At 39.1% G+C, this 22,745-nt stretch overlaps 2 protein-coding genes across 8 annotated transcripts in view; one reads left to right on the forward strand and one right to left on the reverse strand.

Moving 5' to 3' along the window:
* The window catches only part of GTF3C3 (general transcription factor IIIC subunit 3), a 42,832-nt gene extending 40,232 nt beyond the window's left edge, over positions 1-2,600 (forward strand). For all 3 annotated transcript variants that reach the window (XM_039470003.2, XM_074399323.1, XM_074399322.1), the window contains exon 18: positions 1,451-2,600. In XM_039470003.2, the coding sequence (XP_039325937.1) occupies positions 1,451-1,573 (123 nt within the window). In that variant the 3' untranslated portion in view covers positions 1,574-2,600. The remainder of the gene's footprint in view (positions 1-1,450) is intronic.
* An 8,908-nt stretch (positions 2,601-11,508) lies between these two features.
* The window catches only part of CCDC150 (coiled-coil domain containing 150), a 94,220-nt gene continuing 82,983 nt past the window's right edge, over positions 11,509-22,745 (reverse strand). For all 5 annotated transcript variants that reach the window (XM_074399326.1, XM_074399327.1, XM_074399325.1 and 2 more), the window contains one exon: positions 11,509-22,533. In XM_074399326.1, coding sequence (XP_074255427.1) covers positions 22,417-22,533 — 117 coding nt within the window. In that variant the 3' untranslated portion in view covers positions 11,509-22,416. The remainder of the gene's footprint in view (positions 22,534-22,745) is intronic.

Consider the following 22,745-nt stretch of genomic DNA (forward strand, 5'->3'; position numbering starts at 1 on the left):
GATAGCTGGGCGGGGAGAGCATTTGAGATCCTTTCTAAGACGTGCTAAACTAGTACTCTGAGTTTATCACGGATTGTTATCAGGGTGCGGCTACATCAGAAGTATAATGGATGAGGGGTCTGACCACACTCAGTGTATCAAGGGGCTTTTATCTCCTGAGCACTGGGGACATAACAGCGATTAAAATCACTCCATGTTCTGAGAGCCTAGGCAGAGCCTGAAGTGTTCCGTGGTCTCTGCGCCCTGTAAGGCTTTTTCCTCCTTGCCAGTGCCCATCTGCAAAGACCCTCCCAGATCTTGTGAGCAGAGGCGGCCTCCCTTCTCAGAGATCTTTGCATAAGCCCTCTTTATAAGATCCCTGCAGTCTCCATGTTGAAGGCATTCATGGGACCAGAGCAGTATTGCCAGCTCTGCAACCACCCTGAGGTGTTCCCCGGTGTTACTGAGCTCTCGGATGGTCTTTACCTTAGGCCTCCTGTTGCCGCTTGATTTCTAATTAACTGCACCAATAATATAGTTTAGTTCAGTGTATAAACTTCAGTGTACTCAGAGCCAAGCAAGCTATAATTATTTAGATTAAATTAACATAGGTCTCCCCCTGGCCATCTTGACCCACACATATATATGCATTTCATACACAATTTATACATACATATATATATATGTATAAATATGTGTATATGCATATTCATATATATTTATATTTTTATATGTATAAAAACAGTATTTTTTACTCACACCACTTACTCATCTTTGCATTTAATACTATAGCCCTGTCAATATTACTTGAAGCAGTTTTTCAAATACACCTAACAGGTTTATTAAAAGTTGTTTATATTTATATAGTGTTATTTCATAACTATTGTTACAGCTTATACTTGAGCTTCATAGGTATCATATTTAGTTGTTGCAGATTTTCTTTCAGTTGACCCAAAGTTTTTGTATTGAGAAAGATTAGAAACATAGGTCTAATCTATTCCATTGAATTCACTGGTTTGTTATTTATGTGGGAAAAACTATAATACCCGTGAGGTAATCTTTATAGCAAATTTGGTTTATCCCTCCTAACCCTATGTTTTACATACCTTTCCATATATAGCATAGGTATTGTTTTCCCATCCGGTCATTTGCTATTAGAAAAAGGGCCTTGCCTAACCAAGATTATACTACCCCATTTTTTTTTCTTTTATGGTTTCATTGTTTTTTACTCTTAAATCCTAAATTCATCTGGAGTTTATTCTGCTGTAGCTTGTGGGTGAGACTTTACTGCTTAGACAGTTAAAATATTTGATGATACGTCCAAGGAATATGCATAGTTTTATAAATTTATTTAGTATATGAGCTTTCATAGCTTTTGAAAATTTACCCTTATAAAACTATTAATTTGCCATAAAATTGTCCTGGTCGACAGTTGGAAATATTAAACATAAATGTATCTCTTTCTCCTTAGGGTATGGAAGTTGACCAGTTAGACTTGCGAAGAGATATTGCCTACAACTTGTCTCTCATTTACCAGAGCAGTGGGAATACTGGAATGGCTCAGAGGCTTTTGTATACCTATTGTACTATATAAAGCACATGAGAACGGAGCACTGGCAGCTGCTATGTGAGGACTAGTATCTTCTGCCATCTCCAAAATGGAAACAATTTCAGAATTACCTAACAGTGTGTGTATTTTTAATAGGTGATAATGATCTTGTGATATCTATGCAAAATTATCATCCCACAAAAATTTGTATATTGTTCTCTCATTTTCTTTTTGCATTCTATAGTGAAATTGTTCCCAGTGCTGAAATGGATGTATAAGCCTTTGAGTCAGCTTGGAGTTGAATACACTCTTTTGCACTCACACCATTTATTCATCTTTGTATTTAATACTAGAGCTCGTCAGTATCACGAAGCAGTTTTTCAAATACATGTAAATAGGGGTTGTTTATTAAAGACAAATTAGGACTCTTTATGATGTCATGACCATGATAACTAAGTACCTAAGAAAATTATTTAAAATAGTTATGTGGTAGGTAGAAAGACAAATAGTTTTTTTACTTTTCTCCTGCATGTATCTTAGCTACCTAAACTATGAAACCTGGGAGGCTGGGCTTAATTTGAAACATACTGCTCCAAGGCAAATAACAAAATGCTTTATCTAATTTGTGGCTTTCTGATGAAAAAACAGAGGAGCATGTTCATTAACAGGACATAGTTTCCATTTCAAGATCACAAGGAATGTAAAAGACTGGGCATGTAGTACATATGGAATAAAGGACATAATGCTGATAAAGTAAAAAAAGACATTGAAACCTTTTACTCATCTCAGCTATTATATGTTTTTGAATTTAAGTTAACAATACTTTTCAGATACACCGTTAGCTTAATAACAGCTTTTTAGGGAAAAATAAATGCTGTAATTAATGTGCATATGGGTTGTAAGACCCAGCCCAATTGTGGGAGGGGAACAAGTAGAGGCTTAGGATCAAAGAAATAAAATGGGGACAGACTGTTTCTACTGTACAAAAAACTTTCCAGTTGAGAAGCAGAATTTGTATGTAATAGTAAATATATTGTATAAAATTTAAAATACATTTTATTTTTATAATTAAGGTTGTTTCACATGCTTTTTATTTTTATTTTTATTTTTTTACTTCCTGCCATTTACAGGTCATGGTAGAGCTAGCTGTGATACAGTAATAAGTTAGACTTGTGTGTTGGAATTCTGTGGAACTGAGCATTCTGTGCTCTGAGTTTCTCAAATTAGCTCACTGGACTATGACTTCAGTGTCTGGTAAATGGCCTTAGAGGAAATAATAACTCTAAGAAAAAAAAAAGTGATATTGCATATGTTTGTTTAGCTTTTGAAATCATAGCTACCATTTGGTGAGTTTTTAACTCTGCTACTGTATGCTAAGTACAGTGCTAAACACTTTGGATATGTTATCTCTGATTCAGGGAACTGCAAGGTAGGTGTTATTATTCATATTGTCATCAGCACCTTGTATCTAAGGTTAAATAGCATGTTCACGATCACTAGCAAGCTACTCCTTGATCAGAGATTTTCCTTCAGAAGAACATTAGTTGCTGTAGCTCAGATTAACAACAAATGTTGAACATAAGTTCATTTGAGAAAGAAAAAAACTGGCAGTGTTTCTGCCTTCTAGGCTTTCAGCCCATCAAAGCCCCTGTAGAAAACATCTTTTGGAGTGTCTCTTGAAAAGCTCATATTCATTCCCTTACCTGCCATCCTCACCTTAGCAGTGGGATCCTGATAACTGTTGTATGCACTGAGATTCCGTTGCTCCTGCATGATCACAGTTGATCGAGGAGGGAGTCTGCTCCTGAGCCAACCGAGTTTCTTCCCTTTTTCCCTGGGAATTTCAGAATTGAAATAAAGCCTTCATCTGGGGCCAAAACTTCAGAACAATGGGGCCAACTAGCAGTTAACTCATTCTGTTAAAAAAAATAAGTGAGGTGTATGCATTACAAGAAGTAAAGATGAGCAAAGGAGATAATTCTCTCAGAAGCTCCAGAGATTTCCAGTTTTCACTTCTATCCTAAGGCCAGCTGCCTTCTTACCTTTGGATTCATTCTAGGAGATATCCTTGATTCTGTCATAGCATCCACTTTAATATTTACAACAGCTTGGGTTTTTCTGTTAGATGCACACACAAAACATTAGAACTGATTCACTACCATTCCATCGTCCTTTTAGTTTAGCATTACTGCTTTCTAGCTAAGAACATAAACAGGAATGAATATGAAAATTTGTTGCTGAATTATAAGCAGTGTCACAAAGTCTAATCCACAATAAAAAGGCTTTTCAAAACTGTTCAGAGCAAGAACAGTAGGAATGTTCCTGCTGTGGTGTAGTAAAGCTAACAGTATTATAATACTATAGTTAAGATTGAAAGAACGTCCACTCGAACATAATACTGAACAGGGTAGAAAGGGGTTAATGCCCAAGATAGTGGGTGAGTATATGGGTAAGGCGGGACTAGAACTGCATCTCCAGGTCCATAGTCCCCAAACTCATGGCTATGCTTGGAAATTGCAAGATTGTAGGTGAGGATATGAGTAAAGGAGGGACTAGAAATGAATTTCACCTCCAGGCCCGTAGTCCCCATAGTCATTGCTATGCTATGAAATTGCAAATTATAATTGTTGAGGCATTCTCAGAAGAAAATAATCAAATGAACTGATTTTTTAAAGTGGGCAAAAGGTGGATTCTGGAAACCACTTGGGCATGTTATTCCTGGCATGATTCCAGCTGCCTGTGTGCCCTTAGGAGAAATGATGTTCCATAGGGTACTTACTCTTTTTTCCAAGCAAAAAGGCTAGCTGCCTTCTCAACCTTGGAGTCATTCTATAAGCTATCCTTGATTGTATAATAACATCCACTTCAATCATTTAGGAGATGTACTCTTTTTACTTGGTAGACTGGTGGCTCTGAGGACTACCTTAGTTTTTATGTATCTAGGTTTCAGCAGTCTGTGAGGAAGCCTGCTGCAATACGCTTGCAGATTGAATGGGAAAGTGGCTGGTTTTTCAACTGGCAGAATGACCAAACTCAAAGAATACATGTTGACAGATTGATGTCAACTGGAGAGAAACTGCAAATGACATGCCTCTGTGTTCATTAACATTAATGACTTAGATGAAAATATAAGGAGTGGTCACACTTGCATGTAAGGAAACCAGAACTTATAATACATACCCATACCAATACTAATGAGTTAATGAAAAATCTCAAAAATGTTATTAAACTGAACTGGAGTCTGCTTGCCTGGCATAGTAAGGCCAAACATCTCCACCAGGCCAAACATCTCCAGCAGGAGAAAGGAGGGCATTTATTTGTAGGCACCTTGAAGCAAGGAGAATTGGGAGGGTTATACTTAGTACCTGACTTCTCCAATGGCTTGTAAGGAAGGGTTTTTAAAGGCAGGGGTACATTTTAGGAAGGTAGGAGTTACAGGCAAAATTGTAAATTAATACATGGTGGTTCCATGATACATTGGTTTGGCCTAAAAGAGCGGGATATCTTGAAGCAGAGCCTTAGATGTAACAGGTAGATTAAAGACTTCTTTGGTTTGTAATTGGTTAAGGAAGAGAAGTTTACTTAAAATTTTGGGGTCATCAGAAAAGAATGTTAGCCCTGGCACATGGGTGTGACTTTTTTAGGCCCTCAGGAAGAAATTCAGAACAAGGAATGGCAGTATAATCTTCAGTTCCCCCTTATTAGAGGTCTATGTGTCAGTGGATCCATTTGGTGGCAGGTCTGGGCTTTTGAAAAACAACTTAGGGACATGTTATAAGATGCTCTTTTTAGTTTTTATAGAGACCAAACATACAGTGACTAATTTTTTAGGCTATTAAGTTATCATCTTTTTGTTTAAGTTATTTTTTAGAGCTAGTTAGGTGTCTGGAATTTTTTTTTTAAGGAACTCAAGATTTTTAAAATTCTGTTTAGTGGGGGGAGAGGCTGCAGGCCCCTAAGAGGGGTCCCTGGCTCCATCTCAAAGTAACACAGTTACTTTACTTGCAAAATCCAAAAACCAACAAAACACGCAAATGAAAACAGTATAAACTCAAGGCCAAAAAGGGTAAGAGAAGAAATCACAGGGAGATGACAAAATAATTTTTAGAAACTAGGAAGCAAATGGGCAATTGGTAACTGAATAAACTCCAGAAAAATAAAAGCGAAGTGCCCACAGGAGGAGGTGGGGAGAGGGGCAGAAGCAAGCCGATTCAAGACCTTAAAGCTCGTATATCAGGTGCTTCCAAAGGCAGGGGAAGTGTGGTCAAAAATGAGAGCAGTGGAAAGCCTGTTAAGCCGCAGTGAGACCCTCCTACTTACCCTTTTCACCTAGAGCGGGAAACTACATCCCCACTCACCCATGGAACACTGGTCTATTTTCTGGAGTTGTTGAATCAGGACCTCTGGATTTGGGAATACCGGGCAGAGATGAAGACCACAGTGTTATACTGAAAGCAGAGGATTAAGTCGAAGTCTACACACTGAGCAGCAAGATGCCCAGCTTCCTTCTTAGTTCCTAAAAAACCGGGATCAATTTAACATTCTCTAAGCAGGAAGTTAAAGGGTTCCTTTCTGAGAACTCGTATACAAAAAAAAAATACTTACATATACTGGCAGTTTGAGGGTTCGCAATGAAACAGCAGCCCATCCTGGCCAGAGAAGGCTGCCTACGAACAAACCCCTTCCACTGTTGTCAGCTTGCTGGCACCTTGCTAGCAAGGTGGACGGCTGACAATCATCTGACTGCTGAGGAACACTTCAGGGGTGGGAAAGAGACATATAAACAATGGGAGGGGAGGAAGGAACATAAAGGAAATAGAATTCGTGCAGGAAGTAGAAAAACAAAATGCAATTCATATCCCCAGATAAGAAAATATACACATGAAACAAGATGCTATTAAAAGGAAGGAATTCAAAGTATTAAGCATTATGAGATTTAAAATGTAACTGCAAAAGTTAATTCAATGAAAAGATGAAAATAGAATTTAAAGAGGCAAAACGGAAAACTGAGATGAGAACATTTCAGATAAGAAAATTAAAGATTATAAGAGTCGAAATGAATTCTTTATGGCAGTTACCATATCTTACAAATTCATGTATATTTCAATGTGTGCAACTGCTTGATTATAAATGATTCTAGTCAGGCATGGTAGCTCACGCCGATAATCCCAGCACTTTGGGAGGCTGAGGTGGGCAGATCACCTGAGGTTGGGAGTTTGAGATCAGCCTGACCAACATGGAGAAACCCCATCTTTAGTAAAAATACAAAATTAGCCAGGCATGCTGGCACATACCTGTAATCCCAGCTACTCAGGAGGCCGAGGCAGGAGAATTGCTTGAACCTGGGAAGCAGAGATTGTGGGGAACCAAGATTGTGCCATTGCACTCCAGCCTGGGCAGTAAGAGTGAAACTTTGGCTCAAAAAAATTAAAAACAAAAATAAATAAATAGATAAATCCAGTGGGAGGGATATATCCTGCAATGATTTTTTATATGCAGTAGATGGCAGTACATTTCTAGAAATTTAGGATTGTACTTTGTAAAATTTAATTGTCTTAATATATTATGTCTAACTTTTAACATAATAGAAATAACTTCAGTCTCGCCCTTCACATTTGAGCAATCAAATCCCAAAGCTCTGTCTGCATGACTCCCATGAAGAGCAGCTGGACCTAGTATGTGTTTCTTCCTGCCCACTTTTCAGCTTTAACCTAAACAAGTCTAGCAGGTATCAAGGTGACCATATCAAGCATGAAAAGTCTAATCACAACCCCAAAGATCATACCCCAAATTTATCCTGTTTGCAGTTCAGGGTAAGTACACTAATGTGAAAACTGAGAGTTAGTAGGAACACTTGGCATTTTAGTAGAGTCAGGTGTTTATATTCAGGGAGTTCAGGCAAGTGTAGAGGAGAAAGAGAAAGCCAATAACCAGATACTTCCGGCCCAGTGACCTAAAACTACATAAAAGAGGACAAGCAGAAGTCAATTCTGTTACAACTATTTCCAAGGATGCAAAGCTGCTTCTTCTTCTTTTTTTTTTTTTTTTAAGAGATGGAGTCTTGCTCTGTCACCCAGGCTGGAATGCAGTGGTGCAATCACAGCTCAATGCAGCCTCATCCTCCTCGGCTTAGGTAATCCTCCCACCTCAGCTTCCCAAGTAGCTAGTACTAAAGGCGTGCACTACCATGCCAAAAAACCAAGTGCTCCAACTTTGTGCTGGGAGCAAGTGTGGTCACCTGTCAGGCCTTGGGGAAGCCAGTAAATCCCAGAGCAGCCTTTGCCATTCATCTAAGCACACCTTACATATAGTGCTGTTTATTCTGTGTGCCATGAAACAAAAAAGGTTGAAAAGCATTACCTTCAAGTCGCAGACTAAAGCCAGCTTTAGAATGAGTGAAAAACAAATCACATTCTCTCTAGGACATTTTTAAAGGCCAAAAATGTCTTGATAATTTCAGCTGCTAAATAACAAAATAGGTTTTCTTCCCCTCTCCTCAGTATCTTTTCTCTTACTATCCCCATTCTTTTCCTAGAGGGTCTCTTTGGTAAGTCTGAGAGAAAGGAGACGTTAAGGCATTAACACAATGAAGTTCTGCTGCAAGAGTCAGTCAATATTAACAATATCAAGCTCTGTTTGTCTTGCAGAAGATTCACACAAAAAGGTCTAAAGTTTTCCTCCTATAATGCATAGGACCTGTAGGAAACAAAGCCTCTCCAGAGAAGAAATAAAAAACCTGCGTGCCTTGCTGTGTACATAGCCATAATTCCTGGTTCACAGGGTACATGCATTTGAATACAGTACATGCTGCCAGGATGCCCTCCCAAATGGCTGTACCAACTGTGTGGGGATACCTGTTTCCCCATGCTTGCTTCAAACATCACATTTTTGTCCTGACCGATAAGTGAAAAATGGTTGTTTCATTTGCATACTGGTTAAGCTGAAATCTATCTTTTCATATATTTATAAACCTTTTGGATTTTCTTATCTGGAATGCTTTTGAGATTCTCTGCCAATTCTTAAAAAATTGGGTCATATTTCTTATCGAATCATAGGCATTATTGTTCTAATATTTCGGCCTTTGTCACTTTTCATTTTATTTGTGGTATATTTTAAGACTCAAGTTTTAGATTTTAGTATCATCAAGTTTATCAGTTTTCCCCCTTATGGCCAACATGAAACTTCACAATAAAGTTGGATTGTGTTTAGAAAAGTAAGGAAGATCCTGGAAAATCGAGCGGAGTTCTTAGGAGGATCCCAGAAGAAAGGAGATCAGCCCCATCTACATCTGACCAACAAAATAGAGAAGAAGCAGGTCCACTGAAACAGCTGAAGTGGAACGTTAACAGGAAGCAGAAAGTGGAGCTGGGGGCGCTTTAGAGGCTAACAGGCAGAGGTGGATTTTGAAGGGTTTTCAAGGCCCTCCGAGATGTTATTAGGATTAGAAGTACAGAAAGAGTACACAGACTCTCAGCTTGACTAAGCTTTATTCCAAACTTTTGGCTTTCCCTTAAACCAAAATGAACCCAGTCTCATGAGTAAGCCAGAAGTCGTCTCCCTTTGTGTCTGCTAGGACTAGTCAAGGACTTACGTTAATAAAAGCAGTGGAGGTGAAACGAATCAAGAGTGCTGCCATCTGCAGGCCATTTCAGGTAGCTCAAGAGGCAAAAAAAAAAAAAAAAAAAACCCACCATGGTTCCTGAATCTGACCGGAAGGAGGCAAAGCTGAGACTCGAGAGAATCAGAGGAAACAACATAGGGTAGCTCTGTTCGACTACTCCAGTACCTCGGAGCAGTAGAAGCAGCAGTGATTTTAAAGGTGTGGAAAGAGGTGCTGGCACCTACATTAAAGGCAGTAGAAATCAGAAACTTACAAGCCTCACCTAGGTTGGCAGATAAATTCTATTTGGGTTTCCTTGGACAGGAATCATCATTATTGGTGGTAGATTCTACCTGCCCTAAGGCACCCTCTTTAGGTGCTGGAAAAGGTACAAAGTGCTGAGGGCCTGTCAGGAAATGGACTGGTGGCCCCGACTTAGCAAAGTCGAATCTGCTCAACACTGAGCTCCATCTCCCCTCAGCTCCAAGCCCTAAAGCAACTTCAGGGAAAGAATGTGCTTCCAAGCTCCTTCAGGTGGGTGCAGTTTTGGGACTGAAGTCTGTTTTCTTGCTGACTTTTAGTCAGGGGCTGCTCTCAGCTTCTAGAGCCCACCTGCATATGTGGCTTCCTCCTCTTCAAGCCAGCAAGAGCACATGAAATCCTTCTTGTGCTTTAAATCTCTTCTGCAAGCAACTGGGGAAAATTGCTTTTAAAGGCCTTATGTGATTAGGTCAGGCCCACCAGAATAATCTCCCTTTTGTAAAATTAACCCTGACATATAATCTAGTTATGGGAGAAAAATCCCTCACTTTCACAGTCTAGGGATGATGCAGGCAAGTTCACCAGCGGGCGAGGGATCCTGCCAACCTCACCACTTCCTGTCACCTTGCTTACCGTATTGGCTTCTCAATGTCCGACAGTCATTTTTGCCTTTGTAAATTCTTTTGATCTTTTGACCCTGTTGACCTTGAGGATATTTTGTCTTTGAAATTTAATACTTTTATTAGGGTCGATTTGGATTGATTTCTCTTTATGGGCCATATTTTCCTGCTTCTTTGCATGCCTGGTAGTTATGGATTAGATGCCAGACATTGTGATTTTACCTTGATGAGTGCTATGCATTTTAGTGTTCCTCTAAATATTCTTAAGCACTATCCTGAACACAGTTACTTGGAAACAGACAATTTGGGGTCTTTCAAGATTCATTAGGTGAGACCACAGCAGTGTTCACCGAGGGCTAACTGTTCTCTACTACTGCGATAAGATCCTTTTGCATACGCTACCCAATAAGGTTTCCAATTCTGACAGGTGGAAACTGGCACTCTATTTTTGTACCAGGTATCATTACCGCTAACCCTTGCGGATAATTCTTTCTCCAGACTTAGGTGGTTTCCTCCCCTGCGTGTGCTGACCGGAACTCCTCTGAATACTCTAAGAAAAACTTCTGCAGATGCCTGAAAATGTCCCCTCTGTCCAGCTCTCCTTTCTGGTCTCTGTCCTGGTACTCTAGCTGCTTCTGTCTCTCTGGAATCTCAGCTCCAGCTCTTAACTCGAGACCTGTTGGGCTCCACCTTGATTTCTTCTCAACATACTGGGGCAATTGTAGGGCTTACACCTCATTCGTTCCTTTTCTCTCAAGGATCACTGTTTCTTACTGCATGACTTCCAGTGTTCTTAAAAACCAAAAACCCTATCTTGGTAGGAAGCAGACGCCCTGGCTTAATAGCCTTAGCCCAGCAATTTTATATTTCTTATTCAGTGGAAGATAATTTCATTATAGCGTTTCAGTAATTCAAGTGTGTATCCATGTCCTTAACAGAGCATGTACACACTTCGATATCAAATTCTGACTTGTTTGTTGATGAATCTTATATTAAAAACAAAAAGGGACAGATCAGGCTGGTTATAGAATGTCAACAAATGTCTATTAAGGAATTTAATTCCTTACCAGGACCCAAATTGTTTAAATGACTAAACTGTGGTCTTTGTAAGGCATGAAAAATTGTGAAAATACAGATTGAATGTATGCTCTAGTAGCTGCAATACTTTTAGAATTCACTCCTTGAAATGCTAGAGAAACAAAGACATTTCTTAGTCTCAAGTATCCTTTAAAAATCAACAAAAACATGAATTAGTTGATGCCTTGATAATATTTTGACCCTACTGCTGTCATAAAAGTAGAGGCCCACAATGGAAGTTAGTATATCATATTATAGACAGTAAAAATACAACAGAAACACTTTAACTATATCATAGAAATACTTTAGCAAATCAACACACTAAACAGGCTGTTCTAACTAAAGTCGTTACATGAAGACAACATATATATATATATATATATATATATATATATATATATATATATATATAAAACCCCAAATAACAAATCCATGGAAAAGTTCAAGAAATCCATCTTAAATACACTAAATTTTCCCCACTGCCAAATTCTGTAAAGAAACACTAAGAATGACTGGGTTGTAAGATCCTTGATGATAAGATCTAGGGAAACTAAAATGGCCACTCAGTAGCAAAAGATAAAACTTCAAATGGCAGAGGATGGAGCAGGGCAAGGTGGCCGATCAGAAGCAACTGCAGTCTGTGCAGTCATGGAGAGGAATGAAAGCAGAGAGTGAATTCAGCCTCTTCAACTGAAATATATCCAGGTTCTTGCATTGGGACTGACTAGGCAACCAGCTCGACTCATGGAGAGTGAAGAAAAGCAGGGTAGGGTGATGGCTCACCTGGAAGCAACACGGAGCCAAAGGAACCCCCACCCCCAGCCAAGGGAAGCAGTAAGTGATTGTGCAATCCCACCTGGGAAACCACACTTCTCCCACAGACCTCTGCAACCAGCAGATCGAGAGATCCCCTCATAAGCCCACACCAACAGGGCCTTGAGACCAATACAGAGCTAGCTATGTGGAATCCTGGCAGAGCAGCCACTGGGGCACACACAGAGACCCAGGAGTTCTGCATACTCTGGCCCCAGGATCCCAGCAAGGGGGATGGTCCGTCAGTATATAGCCCTAGGAAGGGATCTGAATCCATGGAGCCAGCAGCGTTGTTCTGTGGGCCCCACTCTCATGGCACCTCACAAGTTAAGACACACTGGCTTGGAATTCCAGCCAGCCAGCAGTGACAGGCTGAAGTTGGTCTGAGAAGGACCGAGTTCCTGTGGGCAGGGGCAGCTGCTATATCTGCAGTTCAGTCGACTCAGCAGCTCCAGTCTGCTTACTCTGGAGAGTCCAGATGGTCTGGACAAGGAAGGGTCCCCCACAACACAGCACGGCTGCACTACCAAAAAACAGCCAGACTGCTTCTTTATGCAAGTCTGTGATCCTGTTCCTCCTGACTGGGTGACTTCACAAAAGGGATCTCCAGACACCTCCTACAGGTACAGTTCGGGCTGTCAGTACCCCACTAAGACAAAGCTTCCAGAGGAAGGAACAGGCTGCCATCTTTGCTATTTCATAGTCTTCACTGGTGATACCTCCAGGTAAGGGAAAAACAGAGGTGACTAGGGTCTGGAGTGGATCCCCAGCAAATCACAACAGCCCTATGGAAGAGCAGACTAACTGTTAAAAGAAAAACGAAGAGAAAACAGTAACAGCAACAACAGAAGACCTCACTAAAACCCCATTCAAAGTTCAGTAACCTCAAAGATCAAAGGTAGATAAGCCCACAAAGATGAGAAAGAATCAATACAAAAACACTGAAAACTCAAGCAGTCAGAGTGGCTTGTCTCTGCCAAATGGCTGCAACACCTCTCCAGCAAGGGCACAGAACTGGGCTGAGGATAAAATGGTTGAATTGACAGAAGTAGGCATCAGAAGGTGGGTAATAACAAACTTTGCTGAGCTAAAGGAGCTTGTTCTAATACAATGCAAAGAAGCTAAGAATCATGATAAAACAACACAGCAGCTGTGAGCCAGAATAGTTTAGAGAGGAGCATAACTGACCTGATGGAGCTGAAAACCACAAGAACTTCACAATGCAATCACAAGTATCAACAGCAGAATAGACCAAGTGAGGAAAGAATCTCAGAGCTTGAAAACTATCTTTCTGAAATGAGAAAGGCAGACAAGAATAGACGAAAAAAATGAAAGGGAATTAACAAAACAGGCCAACATTCAAATTCAGAAACTGCAAAGAACCCCAGTAAGTTACTTCATGAGATTAACCCTAAGACACATAATCATCAGATTCTTCAAGGTTAAAATGAAGGAAAAAAATGTTAAGGACAGCCAGAGAGAAAGGCCTGGTCACCTACAAAGGGAAGCTCATCAGACTAACAGCAGGATTCTTAGCATAAGTGCTACAAGCCAGAAGAGATTGGAAACCAATAATCAATATTCTTAAGCCATTTATGTCTAGTGTTCCATTATTGGAACACTAAGCTTGTGGGAGTTATTCATATACTGCTGCTCAAGGTCATTGCCAAGGTCTGATTTTTCACACAAAAAAATTCTGCAACCTCCAACATAAATGGGTTTAGATTTCCAACTCAGAATCTAATATCCAGGATTAAGTGGAGAAATAAGATCCTTTTCAGACAAGCAGGCCACCAGGCCTGCCTTGCAAAAGCTCCGTAAGAAAGCATTAAATATGGAAAGGAAAAATTGTTACCAGCCAGTAAAAAAGCACACTGAATTACACAAAGCAGTGACACTATGAAGCAACCACATAAATAACTAGCATCATGATGACAGGATCAAATTCACACAAAACAATAATAATCTTAAATGTAAATGGACTAAATGCCCCAATTAAAGACAGACTAGCAAGCCAGATAATGAGCCAAGGCTCATTAGTATGCTGTCTTCAACAAACCCATTTCATGTGCAAAGACACACATAGGTTGAGGTCCAGAGTTTCAAACCAGCCTGGCCAACACGGTGAAACCCCATCTCTACTAAAAATACAAAAAAATTAGCTGGGCATGGTGGTGGGTGCCTGTAATCAGCTATTTGGGAGGCTGAGCCAGAAGAATTGCTTGAATCTAGGTGGCGGAGGCTGCAGTGAGCTGAGATCACGCCACTGCACTCCAGCTTGGACAACAGAGCAAGACTCTATCCCAAAGAGACAAAAAACAAACAAAAGACATACATAGGTTTGAAATAAGGGGATGAAGAAAAATTTACCAAGCAAATGGAAAACAGTGGGCATCATAATTCTAGTTTCTGACAAAACAGACTTTAAACCAACAGATAAAAAAGACAAAGAGGGGCATTCTATAATAGTAAAGGGTTCAATTCAATAAGAAGAGCTAACTATCCTACGCACCCAGTCCAGGAGCACCCAGATTCATAAAGCAAGTTGCTAGAGACCTACAAAGAGACCTAGACTCCCATACAATAATAGTGAAAGATTTTAACACCCCACTGACAATATTAGACAGATCACTGAGACACAAAATTAACAAAGATATTCAGGACCTGAACTCAGCTCTGGATCAAATGGACCTGATAGATATCTACAGAACTCTCCACCCAAAACCAACAGAGTATACATTTTACTCATCATCACATGGCACTTACTCTAAAATTGAACACATAATTGGAAGTAAAGCACTAGTCAGCAAATGCAAAAGAACTGAAATCATAACAAACAGTCTCTCTGACCCCAGTGCAATAAAATTAGAACTCAAGGTTAAGAAATTCCCCAAAAACTACACAACAATATGGAAACTGAACAACCTGCTACTGAATGACTCTTGGGTAAATAATTAAATTAAGGCAGAAATCAAGAAGTTCTTTGTAACTAATGAGAACACAGATACAACATACTAGAATCTCTGGGATACAGCTAAAGCAGTGTTAAGAGGAAAATTTATAGCACTAAAATGCCCACATCAAAAAATTAAAAAGATGGCAAGTTAACAGTGTCATATCACAACTAAAAGAACTACAGAACCAAGAGCAAACAAACTCAAAAACTAGCAGAAGACAAGAAATAACCAAGATCAGACCTGAACTGAAGGAGATAAGAGACATGAAAAACCCTTCAAAAAAAAAAAAAAAAAATCAATGAATCAAGGAGCTGGTTTTTGAAAAAAATAGACTACTGGCTAAAGAAGTAGAGAGTAGAATCAAACACAATCAGAAATGATAACAGGGATATTACCACTGACCCCACAGGAATATAAACCGCCATCAGAAAATTCTATAAACATTTCTGTGAACATGAACTAGAAAAGCTAGATGCAGCAGATACATTTCTGTACACATACACCCTTCCCAAGACTAAACCAGGTAGAAAATGAATTCCTGAACAGACCAAGAACAAATCTGGAAATTGAGGCAGTAATAGCCTACAAACCAAAAAAAGCTCAGGACCAGAAAAATTCACAGCTAAATTCTACCAGACATAAATAGCTGCTACCATTTCTACTGAAATGATTCCAAAAAATTGAAAAGGAGGAACTCCTCCCTAACTCATTAAATGAGGCCAGCATCATTCTGATACCAAAACCCGGCAGAGGTACAACAGAAAGAGAAAACTCCAAGCCAATATCCTTGATGAACACTGATGTAAAAATCCTCAATAAAATACTGGCAAACCAAATCCAGCAGCACATAGAGAAGCTTATCCACCACAACGAAGTGAACTTCATCCCTGGAATGCAAGCTTGGTTCAACACATGCAAATCAGTAAAAGTGATTTATCACATAAACAGAACTAAAGACAAAAACTGCATTATCGCAATAGACTCAGAAAAGGCCTTCAATGAAATTTCCATTGCTTCATGTTAAAAATTCTCAATAAACTAGGTTTTAAAGCAACAGATCTCAAAATAATGAGTCATCCATGACAAACCAACAACCAACATCATACTCAACGGGCAGAAGCTGGAAGCATTTCCCCTTGAAAATTGGCACAAGACAGGAATGCCCTCTCTCACCACTCTTATTCCACACAATGTTGGAAGTTGTGGCCAGGACAATCAGGCAAGAGAAAGAAATAGGAAGAAAGGAAGTCAAATTATCTTCATTTGCAGAGGACATGATTCTGTATCTAGAAAACCCCATTGTCTCAGTCCAAAAGTTTCTTAAGCTGTTAAGCAACATCAGCAGTCTTAGGATACAAAATCAATGTGCAAAAATCACTAGCATTCCTATACACCACCAATAGGCAGGCAGAGAGCCAAATCATGAATAAATTTCCATTCACAATTGCTATAAAAAGAATAAAATACCTAGGAATACTGCTGATAAGGGAAGTGAAGGAACTCTTTTAGGAGAATTATAAACCACTGCTCAAAGAAATCAGAAAACATAAACAAATGGAAAAACAATCCATGCTTATGGATAGGAAGAATCAATATCATGAAAATGGCCATACTGTCCAAAGCTATTTATAGATTCAATGCTATACCCATTGAACTACCACTGACGGTCTTCACAAAATTAGAAAAAACTATTTTAAAATTCATATGGGACCAAAGAAGACCCTGAACGGCCAAGGCAATCCTAAGCAACAAAACAATGCTGGGCCATCCCAATACCCTACTTCCCACTATACTACAAGGTTACAGTAACCAAAACAGCATGAAAAGAACAGACACATAGACCGATAGAACAGAATAGAGAACTCAGAAATAAGCCCACACACCTATAACAATTTGATCTTCGACAAACCTGACAAAAACAAGCAATGGGGAAAGGATTCCCTATTCAACAAATGGTGCTGGGATGACTGGCTAGCCATATGCAAAAAATTGAAATTGGTCCCCTGCCTTAAACCATATACAAAAATTAACTAACGATGGACTAAAGACTTAAATGTAAAGCCCAAAACTATAAAAACGCTAACAGAAGATCTGGGCAATATCATTTAGAATATAGACACAGGCAAAGATTTCATGATAAAAGTACCAAAAGCAATTGCAAAGAAAGCAAAAATTGACAAGTGGGATCTAGTTAAACCAAAGAGCATCTGCACAGCAAAAGAAACTACTATCGGAGTGAACAGACAATCTGCAGAATGGCAGAAAATTTTTGCAATCTAATCCCTCCGACAAAGGTCTAATATCCAGAGTCTACAAGGAACTTAAACAAATTTACAAGAAAAAAAACAACCCCATTGAAAAGTAGGCAAAGAACAGGAACAGACGCCTCGCAAAGTAAGACATATATGTGGCCAACAAATGTTTGAAAAAAAAAAAACAAACTCAACATCACTCATTGAAGAAATGAAAATCCAAACCACAATGAGATACCATCTCACGCCAGTCAGAATGGCTATTATAAAAAAGTCAAAAAATAACAGATGCTGGCGAGGTGGCAGAGAAAAAGGAAAGTACTTACACTGTTGGTGGGAATGTAAATTAGTTCAACCATTGTGAAATAGAGTGTGGAAATTCCTCAAAGACATAGAGGCAGAAATACCATTCGACCCAGCAATCCCATTACTAGAAATATACCTAAAGGAACATATATCATTCTGTTATAAAGATTCATGCACATGTATGTTCACTGCAACACTATTCACAATAGCAACTACATGGAATCAACCCATTAATAGCAGACTGGAAAAAGAAAATGTGGTACATAGACACCATGAAATACTACACAGCCATGAAAAAAAATAAGATCATGTCTTTTGCAGTGACATAGACGAAGTTGGAAGCCATTACCCTCTGCAAACTAAAAAATTGGAAAAAAAAAACTATTTTAAAATGCATATGGGACCAAAAAAGAGCCTGAATAGCTGAGGCAATCCTAACCAGAAAAACAGAAAACCAGAAAACTAAACATCATGTGTTCTCACTTTTAGGTGGGAGCTAAGTTATGAGAACAAATAGGCACATGGGCAGCAACAACACACATGGGGACCTGTAAGGGGTAGAGTGAGGGAAGAGAGATCATCAAGAAGAATAGCTAATGGATGCTGGACTTAATACCTAGGTGATGGAATGATTTGTGCAGCAAACCATCATGGCACACATTTATCTAGGTAACAAACCTGTACACCCTGCACATATACCCCTGAACTTAAAATAAGTTGAAGAAAAAAAATTCTTCAAATAGACACTTGCTAAAATCCTCTATAAAACAACCTATCACAGTAGAGAAAAAGTTTCCACAATACTAATCACTAATAGAAACTTTTTGAGTATGGCAAAGAATGTGGTCAGATAATGCCTATCTGTAATGAAATTAATTTGGAAAAATTATAAATGTGGGGTATGAACTAGAGCCATACCCTCAAAGACTCTTGGAATACATTCAAATGGATTTTATATAACTACTTCATTCTATGTGTGTTATATATATTAATAATGGTATATTTATTTTCTGGATGAGTGGAAGCACTCCCTTGTCAAAAAGCCAGCACTTACAATGGCTAAAAAGGGATTAGAGTTTGTGTTTCCCACCAAGAACATGACATCTATCTAATAATACAGAGACGCATTAAGTTGGAATGGTTTTCATGATTTGAATTATAAAAGCTTTGCCTTTTAAACAAATCCTTATTGCTCATATCACTTCAATCCTCTGGAGAAATAGAAAAGGTCTTACTAGAATCAGAAAGTTATTAGAGATCCCAAAGTTCTCTGAAGGGCTTTCAGAAGATGATCTGCACAAGTTGACTGCTAACCCAAAAGCCTCAGAACAAGCAGATAACCACACAAAACAGGTGGCTTCTGCCTAAGACCATCTGAACAAGATTCTTCTGTCACATTCTCTTTAACATACCTTTGTCTGTTATTCTGTTGATCATATTCCTCTATTTACTGGTTTAAGCTTAGATAGTTGTGATTTAGCTATCATAATATCTCTTATAACAAATATAAGCTTTACTAAAAATGATTATCAATCTAACTGTATCTTTCTCCCAATCTAGTATAGGCAATCTAAAAAATAATATAAAGGTATGTAACATTAACTATATCAATAATGATACCCTTTAAGGACAATGCCTAAGTGAATAAAATATCCTTGTTCTGGAAAAACAGGATATAAATATTCTTGTCATACAACTGTGACTGTCATGACAACATAAGGGATAATACATTTACAATCCATTAAGGTTAATCATCTCCCTGGTGTAATAAGTGGGATCTTTTTCCTTTATGGAATTCAGCACCAAGGTTTTCAATGCCGACCATGGTCCAAGCTTAATTATTCTGGGGGGCTTCTGGTTAGGCTGTTTAAAGGTTATAATTCCCCAATACCCTCAATTGACTATATATCTTTATAAAGAGTCCAAAGGGACAGATCCCTTTTTAGGGAGACTCCTGAATTAGTCCATTCTCACATTGCTATAAAGAACTACCTGAGACTGGGTAATTTATAAAGAAAAGAGGCTTAATTGACTCACAGTTCCACAGGCTGTACAGTAGCATGGCTGGGGAGGCCTCAAGAAACTTATAATCATGGCAGAAGGGCAAAGGGGAAGCACGTCTTCACATGGCAGCAGGAGAGAGCAAGTGAACGGGGAGGTATTACACACCTTTGAACAAGCAGATCTTGTGAGAAGTCACTCATTATCAAAAGAACAGCAAGGGGAAAAACTGCCCTCATAATCCAATCACCTTCCACCAGGCCCCTCCTCCTCCATCACTAGGAATTACAATTCAACATGAGATTTGGGTGGGGACACAGAGCCAAACCATATCAACTCCTGAGAATAGTGACCTATCCTGTAGGAGTTTGACAACTCAAGGACACCATAAAAAATCTGTTCCTTCACTTCAGCTGGCCCAGTAAATAACACAGCCCAACCTTTGGAGATACAGCAAATAATTTAAATTTTTCTTAACCAGGCATCATCTTAGTCTTTTTCTGCTGCTATAACAAAATAGCTGAGACTGAGTAATTTATAAAAAACAGACATTTATTTCTTGCAATTTGGGACGCTGGGAAGTCCAAGATCAAGGTGTTTGCAGATTTGATGTCTAGTGAGGTCTTTGTCCCCTGTTTCTAAGGTAGCACCTTGTTGCTGTGTTCTCCAAAGGGGCTGAATGCTGTGTCCTCACATGGTAGAAGGCAGAAAGGCAAAATGGCCTAAGCTAGTTCCCTCCAGCCCTTTAATGAGGCACTACTGCATTCCTGAGGGCAGAGCCCCAAATGCCTCCCACTTAATAACACTTCCCCAGAGACCCTGAAGGCCCCCCACTTAATACCACCACAGTAAGAATTAAGTTTCAACATGAATTTTGGAGGGTACACATTCAAACCATAGAACCAAAGTAGTTACAGGTAATAAAATAAGCCATGAATTATTTTCTTTTTCCAACCAGAGAGGTATATGCACCAGTGCTAACACTTCATATGTACCTTGGTTAACAAAATGGTTGTCTGATGTCTGTTGTTCAGTCTCAAATGCTTCTACAGAGCCACTGAACTAAGATACGATGTTATGAGCACCAAAGGGGCACAAAGAATAAAACATTTATATCCTCCCAAAAACAGACTATTTAGCAGCCATGAGAACAAGCAGCTAGTTTTAATTACCAGTTTTTACCTTGTCCACTAGATCAATGCCAACTTGCCTTTTTTCCCTTTTTGAGACAGAACTTAGCTTTGTTGCCCAGGCTGGAGTGCACTGGCATGATCTTGGCTCATTATAACCTCCAGCTCCTGGGTTCAAGTGATTCTTGTGCCTCAGCCTCTCAAGTAGCTGGTACAACAGGTGTGCACCACCACATCTGGCTAATTTTTTTATTTTTAGTAGAGACAGGATTTCACCATGTTGGCTAGGCTGGTCTCGAACTCCTGGCCTCAAGTGATTTGCCTGCCTTGGCCTCTTGCTTCTACAGAGCTACTCTACAATCCTTCCCAAAGTGCTGGGATTACAGGTGTGAGCCACTGCACCCAACCAACCTGCCTTTTTGTACATGCTTTTACAAACCTGAAAACCAGTTAGAGTCCTTTATTCCTAAGGTCAAACAGAAATGGACCCACTCCAATTTACATGTTCCTGAATGTGATCAATGAATAGTCTCACTCTAGTAACCACACTCTACAGATTTTGATATGAATTTCATTATTTCCAAAAAAACCTATATGAGATTAACAGTCTGCTCTGCTCAAGGACTGTGCCTGAACAACAGGTTCTCCCTTACTATATAGTAAGCAATAAATTCAGCTTTGTCTTTTATATCAGATGCTGAGTGGTAGGCTCATCAACCTTTGACAGTCTTATATTTGATATTATTTCCAGTTTCATGATTGCTTACTTGATTTAGGTCCTGATAATATCATCAGCAGCTATGATTACTTGAGCATTAATTAAGCCAGATATTACGCCATCCATTTACATATGTTAAATCTGGATTACCTAATCCACCACTCAACATCTGAAATAAAAAGACAAAGCTGAACTTATTGTTTAATTACAGTAAGGAAGAGCTATGTAAGTCAGGCATAGTCTCCCTGAGCAGAACAGACTGCTGCATTCTATAACTTTTTTAATGACCAAGCAAGCTGTAAACATAATCTCTGAAATGCCTTATTTGAGAAAAGAGATATTAGCCTTTTAAAAGATATGCTGGGCCAGGCATGGTGGCCCATGCTTGTAATCCCAACACTTTGGGAGGCCGAGGCAGGCAGATCACAAGGTCAGGAGATCAAGACCATACTGGCCAACATGGTAAAAACCGATCTTTACTAAAAATACAAAAATTAGCTGGGTGTGGTGACACATGCCTGCAGTCCCAGCTACTCAGAAGGCTGAGGCAGGAGAATCGCTTGAACTTGGGAGGTGGAGGTTGCAGTGAGCCAAGATCGTGCCACTGCACTCCAGCTTGGCAAAAGAGCAAGACTTCACCTCAAAAAAAAAAAAAAAAAAAAAAAAAGAAAAAAGAAAAAAGATATGTTGGTAATTACCCAACTCAGAAGTAAGTCTACAAAACAGTAAGGAGTCTACCATTTTTCAAACAATTCTATTTCCAGGAATTATCTACTACATGTTGGAGTAGGACACATCATTGAAACAAAGTATCATATCATTTAGTAGCAATATCATTTAGAACCTTGCTAAATACTTTTTCATAAAACATACTTATTAGAAAAACAGATAAGAATCATGCAACACCATCTCCTAACTTTTCAACAAATTAACATAAATTTATTGGGTGGAAAATGTGAAAAGGGACAAAAAAAAAAAACGGAAGTTTGTACTAATATAAGAGTTCATAAAATTATAAATTCAGGTCTGAAATCTTCAGCCCACATCAAAGATTTCACGTTCTTATGACTGTAGGAACAGAACAGCCCTGGCTGCTGGGCTCGTGGAATTATGGAGTGGAGCTATACATAAAGAAGTGTCCTTGTCAGGGATATCACTTCCTTTGTACCTCAGAATGATACTTCTTAGGCAGGGGCCTAAGATTCTGTTTTTTCTCCCATCGACGCAGAACACATTGGCTGGACATGACATCATGTCTTACATCTTGGTCCTGTTGGAAAGAAAATACACCTAACACTGACTGTTCAAAGTTAACTGCAGCAATCTGTACCTCTTTTGAGTCTATATATGTCATTTATTCATGAAAACAGGTGATTTTAATCTAAAAAGTCTGTGACAGGTGGAACTTTGTAAGAAAAAAAACTGGTTTCCTAGCATTAGTATAAAGAAACAGAAGATGAATGGAAAGAATAGTGAGATGAT

Source organism: Saimiri boliviensis, chromosome 5 (assembly GCF_048565385.1).
Source record: "Saimiri boliviensis isolate mSaiBol1 chromosome 5, mSaiBol1.pri, whole genome shotgun sequence".
NCBI lineage: Eukaryota > Metazoa > Chordata > Mammalia > Primates > Cebidae > Saimiri > Saimiri boliviensis.